The following is an 11,521-nucleotide window of genomic DNA, read 5'->3' as shown; positions in this document are numbered from 1 at the left end:
AGAAAGTTCTAAGTTACTTGTGCATTTTTTATATTTTTTTCCACATTTTTGCACAGGAGTCGATATCTAGTTTTCCAATTTTGAAATATAAACACGATTAATCTGTTTTTCCTATTGGGTTAAACGTTGCGCAGACACAATTGTAACTCATGTGGTGACTTTCAAACTTCGGATGATGGAGAAAGGTACCAGATGCAACTCCGGACAGGCATTATTTCAGGTACTAGGGAACACTTGGGTAGAACCACCGGCCTTTCGTAAGCCACTCGACTGCTTCCCAACATGAAAGAATTCTACACCTCAATCGAGGTTCCGAAGCCAGGGTGGTGAGGCAAGGGTGTCGAAATCAGCTCATGGACTTGCCTGCGAGGTCATTGATAATGCATGTTTTGTCAATAAAACCTACTTAACATCTATGCATTAAAAATCCCGCATAATCTACCATAATAAGCTTTTATTAATTGAGTTGAAATTGTCAATTTGCAGGAAGAAAAATTGTAGAAATTGTCAGACTGGATTCCAAGGCTATATATGAACATAAAAAGAGCTGTAACACTCTCAGTTGTCTAAATTTGCACATAGGGTCGGGTAGGTGTGCAATTTTGGGTGAGACTCTGACGTTAAAGTGCTGAAAGTCAAATGTGTTTATCTCGAAATGAAATTAACGAATGAGTTCGATTGTTCTTATATAATGTTTCTGTGAATTAAATGAAAAATAAGCTGAAGAAAAAAGTAGTTCATCTGTAGACTTATACTTGACGATCAGTTCCACTCAAGCAGTACATTGATTTTGTTTGGAATAAGGTAATTTTTAGTTCCATTTTGATTGGTAAATTGTATAATTGATGGTCATCGATCTGGAGAAATACTGGCCAGATCGGATTTGAACATCAATCCATTCACCAAATTCAACCTAGATATTGTGCAATGAATTAGCATATTCGTTCCAACCTCAACTATGGTGAATGTAATGAATAATCTCCACGCGAAATACGATATATTTAAATGTAAGTATAAATGACTGTATGCGATATATGCTCTTATTTCTGTGACTAATATTTGTTTCATTCACACAATAAGTTCAGTTTGCTTTATAAAACGCATTGTATATACCTAGGCCATTGACTATTTAGAATAATGTAGTGCATCAATAACTTACAACTTTAAAGAACGAATGTAGTTTTGCAATGTGATAAAGTTTTCTAAAATTGTCAAGATTTGCTATGATCCACGATTCTCAAATGTATAAATAACATAAATGATTTTTGGTCTAACTTCTTCCTCTCTTTAAGTATGTGATAATAACTATTGCATTCTTAATTGTTAAGATTATAATTTACTTTTAGAATGCAACCCGCCAAAGACATTTGCTAGTTCACAAAGGCATTCTAATTTTAAATTACAATTTATAAAACGATTGTTTTTGGAAATTTTTCAAATAATCAGACTAAGAAACACATCAGTATATAATTTAATTAAAATACGAATTTGAAAGGTCTTAAAAATGTATGCAATCGATTTACATTATCCTGTTGTCCCGAGGGTTTTAGAGTATCTCTCTGTACTTCTTTAAATCAATCGCACATTTCAAGTATGTAAATACTATTACATCTTGTATGACATGTTAGAATTATGCAATTTCTTTTGTTGTCGTAGTAGAGCGAACCAGGATTCGGTAGCCCCATTTCTTTCGTCGTTAGCAGCTCTCCTTGACATTTTCCATCACCACTAAACATCACAATATTGCGGAAGTCAAATCCAGACAGAAACACAATGCCATCACTAGATACACAAACACCTTGGGTGTAGTTCAGCCTTCCATCCCGCAGTTGCCTTTTCACTGTTCCATCTCTTCCTAAACACACAGCTCCATCACATCTATCTGCTACAATAACATTCTCTCCACAGGCAACCATATGCTGGGGAAACGATTTAAATATTTTCTGACCTTTTACGTTATTGCTGATAGACTTCAGAAGTGTACCTGATCTACTGTACACGTTGATACCAAATCCGGCAGATACCCACAAATCTCCAGCAATATACGCCATTCCCCAGTAACCTCCATCTTCTATCGATATATATCTCAGTAGCGCTAACGAACTATCAACCGATATAAACTGAATCTTGTTGTTGCTCATTTTCACAGCAACTTCATTCTGGGTCGTGCAGCAAATGTCTCTAGGATGATCATTGAGATCACAATGACACTTTACTTTATAATTCACGTCAAGCCATTTTACTTTTTTGTTGTTGTAGTCGGTGAGTATGATCGTACCGTCATGAAGCTGGCATGTATCAGATATTAAGCAATCAGTACTATCATTTGGCATTCTCACTTTAATCTCTTTCTTTGATTTCATTTTATATTGTTTTGGAGTGGGCAGCTTCTGATTTTTATTCATTGTCTCCAACCGTCCTAATTCAGTGACAGTCGTTAAAACGGTTTTCAAATCTGCATTTTCAGTGAAACGAGCAACCCTAGTACCCTGTGAATCAGCTTCTTCAAACAATTTCTTAGCATCTTTTATAGTCCTTTTTATCAGTTTCATTTGAACAAACTGTTGTCTAGCATCCATATCGCTTACAGTTTGCAACATACTTGTTGACTTGTCGACTTCTGTTATTGTATTGGCCGTCGAGGTGATTTCCAATTCCATTTCGCTATTTATTTCAGAATACATTTTGTTCAAACTCTCAACTGCTTCTCGTTTTAATTTCCCGATAAGTTCTATTATATTTCTTTCGATATCCTGAATATTGCGCAGTATTTCGTTTTTTTTGCTCTTCAAAGGAGCCGATATTTTTCTGTTTCTTCTTGTTCGCAGCTATTAACTGATCACGAACAGCTTTAGTTTCATCTTGTAAACCTCGTATTTCATTTTGTTGGACAAAAAGTGTCGTTACGTCTTCTATGTTTTTAACACTCTCACAAACCCTGGAAAATAGATGCATAAGAAATATAGTAACATATAGCCATTGCAATGGCACTGGTTGCTCTGTAAATCAATAGGAAGACTGTTTAGCAATCAATATACAGATAGAAAAAAAGTGTTGCACTCTTCTATTACATTTCATATATCTTTTTTGCTGCTTTCACATGTTTGATATAACAAACTTGATATTTTTATCTCAGTTAATTTTAAAACAATGAAATGTGTCATTCTGTTAAAGGGAAGAAATCGTAGTAAAACTAAAATCATTTTTTACATCTGACCGCTTGATAGGTCCGCGCCACCATTTTTATTGCATTTTAACATTTCAGGAAGTGTTTTCATCGATTAGATATTTTTGTTTTTAATACAAAGTAAAACTGAAGTCATGGCAAAAGCGAAATACTTTAGGAAATAGAAGAGATTTAGCTGTACCTTACGAAAGACCGGTGGCGACTTCCGACTTCTGACTTCTGACTTCCGTATGCTTATACATGTAGTATGAAAGGTCTGAAGTGCGAAGTCTGAAATCAGAAGTCGGAACTCGGTAGTCGGAAGTCAGAAGTCGGAACTCGGAAGTCAGAAGTTCAGAAAGTCAGAAGTCAGAAGTCGGAAGTCAGAAGTCAGAAGTTGGAAGTCCAAAGTCAGAAGTCAGAAGTCGGAAGTCACCACCGGTCTTTCGTAATAACTTCTATAGCGTAATAATGCTACCTAAGTTTCAAGTTTTGTCCTGTTTCCCCCATTCGTTGTCTGTAAACTACGGAGGTCTATTAGCGACATTTTGTCTTAGTTTTTATGCCTTACCTCTTATGTATGATGTATTATGTGTTACGTATTATTAATTACCTCTTAGATTATACACGTAGGGTAGGGGTGAAGCGGGAAACGTGAGTGGTTAACAAAAAGGGCGGATGGAACACAGATAATACACAAAAATTTGAAGAAAAAAATTACAGATTATGTAAGTATATTTACTTATACATTCACGATGTTAAAAAACCTTTCACACGTTATACTCAGAATGTGTCATGCTCTTGTCTTCCCGTATGTGGGCAGTGGACGATACAAAGAAAGGACGTGTTCATCTGAATCTTGGTTATAGGATAATAGTGATCTACAATAATACGTTTCTGAATCAGTAATTTGTTTTAAAGAAGAGTGATGACTGTCATTCAAGTCAGTTGTGGACTAACGGATGGACGGTAGACAAAAGACCATACTAAAAGCTGCATGAGAGATTTGTTTAGTTGAGCTAAAATCATTTTTCTATCATATACATTTCTATGATATTTTTTTCAGGTCCTGCTAATCAACATAAAAGTGTTATCAATTCCCACCGGTGACAGCAGTTACGTCAGCATTCAGAAACAGTTGCACAAGCTACAGCTACATTAAATTATTTGAGAGAACATTTATTTTATTACGGATGTTGATGGATATGATAAGCTTAAACCTTACGGATTTGTATTCTTGGTGAGGTGGAAAATAATTTGGTTAGAAGTTTTGCAGAGTAATAAAGATAGTTAACTTTTTATGTATTATTTCGGAGCGTTGCAGATACTTAGACTTGTCTCTAGAATCTTCATCTGTGACATCTGAACCGAACATTCAACGCGATAATACCGATAGTATGTCTAGTTTGAATAGCTGTTAACTGGAATCTACATTCAGAACAATTCTGAAACACCGAATGGAAAGCCTGATTTAATGTACTTTGTTCCCATAGTATTTAATAGTCATGATTTTGGCAAGAAAATTGGCTATGAAGACGACAATATATGCTGTGAAATGTGTGGTTCCCGTAGGAGAATATATAGTAGAGACTTGAAATGTCTAGTAAGACTGCTCAAACCTAGTGTTCGAATTTCCATACATGTAGAAGATGCTATACAGGGAGCTATTAACACTTGTTGGAGAAAACTTTAATTAAATCACTTATTAACATAATGAACAGATCTCTCATTTCATCATGTTATTTTCCATTGTATGACAGTGATGACTGTGACGCACAATTTTCACATTTCATCACTCTGGTATTAAGATGTTGCAAGTGAGCTCTAAGTAGTGTTAGATTAGCCTGGCTCCCAGGCTGCATGGTTAGTTTTTTTTTTAAAATACTGCAAACGTTTTATAAATAAATAATAAGCGTTAAATGCAAACAAACAGTAGTAGTGAATATGTATATAATGGCTGTATTAGTATTTGAACTGTCAAAGGGACATAACCCTTTCAAAATGACATAAAAAGAGTTGTGAAGACAGTTGCAAGTGTCGGAGGTGTATGTTCAAAGTTTGATGTAACTGCCATTTGTATCAGTCTTTTTAATTTTTTATCATATTTCTAAAGGGGCATAACTCTTTCAAAGTAAAGGCAAGACTTATGGACACTTTTGCTCGTGGCAAATGTTCGGATGGGGAAACACTTGTGTGACGTTTGATAACATTCCCTTATAGCAGCAGTCACTACAGTATATTTAATTTGAAAAGGGATACAAATCTGTGAAAATAAAGATACTATTGGATATGATACAGATTTTATTTGGAGACACTTCTATGAAATTTGAACCAATTCCTTTGCCTCAACTGCATATAAATTCAACATGTGCTTACGCAAAACATTGATTTGTAGCAACAACCGCACGTACGCTTTAAGAATATTTTCATCGAAATTCTTAGTTGAAAAAGGAACACTAAACTGCCGAAGTGTTATTGCTTTAGTTTTTAAATGTTTGTGAAAGGTTCGGAGTAGCTATTAATGCTAGTGAAGCTATAAATACACTGGAAGAAAACTTCAGTGCTTAGTGCGGCGCGAACTTTGACTTCCTACTAAAGTCTTATTTATCACCTCTTGTATATTCGTAATTTTGCATTAGGCATTTCATCTTACATCTTATGTCTCAGTACTTATGTACTTTTTATTGTGGATATCGTCTTTTGTAATAAATACAGTGTGTACGAATAAAGTTACAGGCCTAAGTAAGTGCAAGGAACACCAACTTGTTTTGTTTTTAGTATATATTTATACATTAAACCTAATATTTAGAAGCTTGAGGCAACAATCTTTAACCTAATTTCCTGAAATAGCTGCTGTACATCATTATTCATTTCTTATTTAGACTTTAAGCAGGTAGCCCATTAAGTTTTGAAAAATGCTAGGTGCAATTGCTTTGGTAACATTGTAACTGCAGAGAATAACCAACTCATAATGGTGTTCCCATTCAGAGGTTGTCAAACTGTCTCCAAATATTCTTTCCATACCCGTACAAAAGCTTGAAGTTTTGAACTAAAATGATAAATATACTACAATGATTTACAGTATGTTGTACAAAACTGTCAGATTCAAAATTTGCGTATTTTCCCATTCTCGGCTGTTCGAAATTCTGAATGAACAAGCTAAGACAACAAACCAAAAACAGAAAATAAGAAATGGGTTTTATGGACAGTAATGACATACATAATGCTGCCTATGCCCTCTTGCACCAGTTTAAGCCACCAGCACTCAAACTCCCACATCCTGTTAAAGTAAGCATATTTTTGACTTAAGTCACGGCCATGGTATGGCTTTGTGAACTCCCAATCAAAACACCAGATGCATAACGTCACATGTTTAATAACAACTCTATGAGGTCTGATGACTTTAGGTTAAATACTTTTCGAGATATGCATGACACATATTCGGACAGACGTACGGACAAGAACAAATCTAAGTCGTCTCTTTAACAACAGAAAATGAATTGAGGGGGAGGCTGGGGCCCTAAAAACATACTGGTTTAATTTAATCGATTCTTCTGCAGGAACTGTTGAAACGGTAAATATCAAATTTAGGATATGTTTTCTTCATGTTTTATATAGTTAGTTTCAGAATTACATCAAGTTCTCAGGCCTATTCTGGAGCATTGCCATTAAGGTCAGTGATATCGATCTATTTAGGTAAGAATTACCTGCACAATATATTTCATGAACTTTTAAATATGTAACAACATGTCGCCTTCTTTTGCACTGCAACTAATAATGTATCTGTAGGACTCGGGTGCCCCCATTTAGCACTTGGTCGCAGGTTAGTCTTTGTTTGGTATATGGTTCTTGACTTCCTATTGCCATTTCAAAAAAAAAATGAAATGAAATAAAAAGGAAGAAAAACCTAATTTAAAGAATATTTAAAACATGGGATAAAAAGGAATATATTGTTATATATGATCTAACTGCATGATATAACAACTTTTGTTTTCAATGTTTTGTCCTCAGTAATGGAATAATGTTGAAAAGATGATCAACAACAAATAGTCCTACTTGTGTAAAGGGAAGGTAACTGTGTAACTAAATAATGGTTACTTAAGACAGTACTAGTTATCTCCCCTATCAATTTGCATTTAAAGTGTCAGAATTGACCCCAACTTGACCTATGGTCTGTTTCATGTAGCAATCAGAAAACACTGATGTTCTTAAAAAATATTCAATTCTGTTTATATGATATATAATTATTTATAATTTTTTTTATGAAAATAGTACAAGGATGTATATGAAAGTAATAAATATGTGGTATTGCACTTTGTTGACAGTAAAAAACATAAAATGGTTTGACATGTGATATCTGTATACATAGTTTTGTTTACCCGATGGACATTTTCATGAGATAAAGAACATAACTACAATTCATAAACAAGAGGGTCATAATGACCCTGGATCGCTCTTCTGAGTAAGATGAGCTACATGTATCAAATGTCAAACTGATGCTAAAATATTAAGAAAGCAGGTCAGTAGGTCACATTCATGGTCGCTAAAAGTCAGTTTTAATATCAGTGTGCAAAACTGTACATGTCACACAAATTTCAAGGCTGTATCTTAAAAAACAAGAAAGTAGGTTGGGGCGGGGCCTCTTTTCATCCCAGAACATAATTCGAACAATCTTGTTAGAAATCAACTAGGCAATGATACATACCAAATATCAAAGGCCTAGGCCTTGAACTTTCAGACAAGAAGATTTTTATTTTTTTTTCCATGTTAAGTCTATTAAAAACTTGCGACACCCTGGGTGGGGCTTCTTTTCAACTTAGGGGCATAATTTGAATAATCTTGGTAGAGGACCACTAGGCAATGCACGTACCAAATATTAAAAGCCTAGGCCTTCCAGTTTCAGACTAGAATTTTTTAAAAGTTTTTCCTATATATGTAAAACTACGGACCCCCAGGGAAAGGCCTCTTTTCACCCCGGGGTAATAATTTGAACAATCTAGGTAGAGGACCATAAGGTAATGCTACATACAAAACATCAAAAGCCTAGGTCTTGTGGTTTCAGACAAGAAGATTTTAAAAGTTTTTTCCTATACACGTCTATATAAAGCATGTGACCCGGCCCTGGGCGGGGCAATATTTGACTCTAGGGGAATAAATTGAACAAACTTGGTAAAGGACCAACAGATGATGCTACATACCAAATATCAAAGCCCTAGGCCCTGCGGTTTTGCACAAGAAGATTTTCAAAGTATTTCCCTATATAAGTCTATATTAACCATGTGACCCCTGGGACGGGGCCATATTTGACCCTAGGGTGATATTTTGAATAAACTTGGTAGAGGACTATTTGATAATGCTACATGCCAAATATCAAAGCCCTAGGCCCTGTGGTTTTGGACAAGAAGATTTTAAAGTGGGACACTGCCCCATTATCAACCGTAATTACCGTTTAAAGAGCACTTTGTTTCTATTGATAGCAAAGTATGTAACAAATGTTAATAAAGTAGTATGCAAATGATTAATAATTTGTCAGATTTTGCACCAAGAATTCGCAGTAAACTGGTTTCTTATACATAATACAACCTTCAGATATTTGAACCGGCTAACAAGTGTAGTGTGTATAACGTCACACCTACACAATTATAGGTCATATGGCGACTTTTCAACTTTTCAGGGGACACGGACGGTCACCTGGGTAGAACCAACGATCTTTGGTAAGCAACCTGGATGACGTCCTTAAATGAAAGAATTCTACACCTCAAGGGAGGTTTCGAACCCACAGTGGTGAGGGGCAAAATGATTCAATGTCTGTGACCTTATTCACTCGGCTGCGTTAATATTACATGTATAAGGTAGTGGTGTGCCGAAGATCTGCATCATACAAACAATTGGAATAAGGTCCCATATTACGGAACTTAACTCACTTTCACCAAACCTACTACTTTGGAGACAACATGAAATATACATGTATACAAATATCACACTCGACTTTTCCAACACACAGGCAACTTACTGTACATATTGAAATGAAAATACTGCCCTGAGATATCTCTTACTGTCTAGTAAAGAAGTATCGTCAACATTGTACAGCATTACATCTCTATAGTTAGACTAGTTAATCTTTATCAATACCTACTCTAGATATATACACGAATTCTTCTAAATTTTCTACCAAAATTAAGTGATATCAAACAAATTAGAAGTACGAAGTCCCTGCAGATTTTACCCGATATACTTTTGTTTAAATAGGTTTTGGAAAAATGATACTTATTTGGAGGCGTGTCCATTTAAGATGATAATGTGATCGAAACTGGATTGAAGTAAAATTCTTCAAAACAATGTTCGCAATACTGCCATAAATCAAAAATTTGACAGACATGCGAAAATTCAAATACCAGAGGGGAGTAAAATCGATAAGAGTATTTGCTTCTAAGTCTATATCAAGTGCAGATAATTAGTTATTAAGGATATTTCCCGTATAGAAAAATAATGCGGAATCCGCCCTGATACTAGGCGTATTAAGGGCGTTTTTCTGCTAAAAATGGACATTTATAGGCGAACTATAGGCGAACACTTCTTCCGGTTTAACCAAATCAGTATCTGTTAATTACTTACATTTCAGAAGTATAATACATAGCATTTACAAGGTAGTAAACAATTCAAATAAAATTTCAAGACTAAGTGTGTATTTAGTTGTTATCATTTTAGTAGCATAATTATTTCCATAATTAGAGATATTTTATCACAATATTGTGGAATTGACACCAAACAGGAATGATAATTTCAGTTGCAAGTTCGTATAAATAATCAGTAAATGTTCATGAAATGTCCATGCTAATTTAGTGAAGGCTACTTTTCTTAAATTTTTCAAGAAATGTTCATGACAGTCAGTGTTGTTTTCAAGAATGTGCACCAATTTGCTTTAATAATTTTGTCATTGAGCCACAGCTGATATATTTGTAAAATTGAAGTTTTCTTATAATCAATAAATAGTATTTGGCAAATCTAATGAATCTAGTGAAATGTGAAATTAGTTTCATGCTCAAGATAAATACGAAGCGTTTTTTTTTTACGCTTTACATAAGGCGGATTTTATTCCGGTCAAGCTTTACTGTTTATTTTTTCCGCCTAAGCAAAGAATATCCTGACGAAAATATTTCTTGCTTCAACATTTTTACGCCAATTTAGGCGGTTTCCGCTTGACTAACAGGAAATGTTTTGAATTTTACGATCCCTATTCCCCCCTAAGGTCTCCCTAAGGCTGATATTCGCTTAATAGCAACATTAGATGGAAATCGCCTTATTTTTCTGGGCGGTTTCCGCCTAAAGTATGGGCGTACTTTTTCGTACAGGTTAGCACATAACGTTAAATTATTTGTTGCATCATGAAAAGAACTGCTTCAATAGTAAAAATACAGTAAAACAAACCTATGCTCCGTTGCTATACACTTTAGACAATAGACCATGTCATGTGTTCCGCAGTACATCTCAATGTCTCGATCCGGATGGTACCGACATTTTGTTACTATGGCAGATACTGATGCGATTTTGGCATCATCTGTATCCAAAAGCTTGTGAGATTTCAAAGCTGCTATCCTTCTATGATATCTAGCACACGCTGTACAAAGATATTGATTGCATTCTACGCAAAATTTGACAGCTTCTTCTCTGATGTTATCTTCCCCGCATGCCGCACACACAATTTCGAAATCAGCATCTGAACCGTCTCTGACTGATGTGAAGCCACCTCCTTCAGCCATTTTGTTATATCCTGAAAATATAATCAGAAACATATTTAGCTAGTTGCTGTTATTAAATTTGTTAAAGGCATGTCGTGTTCGTTTCAGCATTAGAATTAACAGAAATAGAATTAATGTTCTATAAGAAAAGTTAAAGGCGAAGTTTTATGGGAAATAGTGTGTTGAGAATGAACATTCATCCCTCCTGGCATTATAGGTCTAAACACGTCTATTAGTTAGTACGGGATAGCTTACTCCAGAATGATTCAAGTTATCTTCACTTATTGGAAGTCAGATAACATTATATTGTCAAAACTATGTTAAATAGTGAAGTATAAAATGTGAAGTGTGAAGATGTTTGAAATCTGAAGTCCCTGTCTGTCCTTCGTAGTAATACAATATTTACCGCAGCGTATCAGAAGGTCATAATAAACAGATAACTAGTACCCATTTTACCACACCATAATCTTTATGCGATTTAAAAATCGTAAAAGCTTGTTAAATTCTCCGTGTGTAAAGTAATAAACAGTTTAACAAAGTTTAGATAAATCTATAAGAAGATAAATCTGATTTAAATGTCACCAAATATATGCACAGTAGTGTACTATTAACAACA

General features: G+C 34.9%; 1 protein-coding gene across 1 annotated transcript; it reads right to left on the bottom strand.

Annotated features, from left to right (window-relative positions):
• Positions 1-1,459: 1,459 nt before the first annotated feature.
• On the bottom strand, positions 1,460-10,732 carry LOC128548377 (uncharacterized). Its single transcript, XM_053522980.1, has 2 exons — positions 10,595-10,732; positions 1,460-2,938 (listed from the first exon to the last, which is right to left on the bottom strand). The coding sequence occupies exon 2, from the start codon at positions 2,682-2,684 to the stop codon at positions 1,575-1,577; it is 1,110 nt and encodes a 369-aa protein (XP_053378955.1). The 5' UTR covers positions 2,685-2,938; positions 10,595-10,732; the 3' UTR covers positions 1,460-1,574.
• Between the last annotated feature and the right edge of the window lie 789 nt (positions 10,733-11,521).

Source organism: Mercenaria mercenaria, chromosome 14, assembly GCF_021730395.1.
Source record: "Mercenaria mercenaria strain notata chromosome 14, MADL_Memer_1, whole genome shotgun sequence".
In the NCBI taxonomy this organism is placed as follows: Eukaryota; Metazoa; Mollusca; class Bivalvia; order Venerida; family Veneridae; genus Mercenaria; species Mercenaria mercenaria.
This window is presented reverse-complemented; position numbering and strand designations above follow the sequence as displayed.

What these genes read in the sequence shown, in the direction of transcription:
- LOC128548377 (XM_053522980.1), bottom strand. Translation starts at nt 2,684, where the DNA reads ATGTATTCTGAAATAAATAGCGAAATGGAATTGGAAATCACCTCGACG.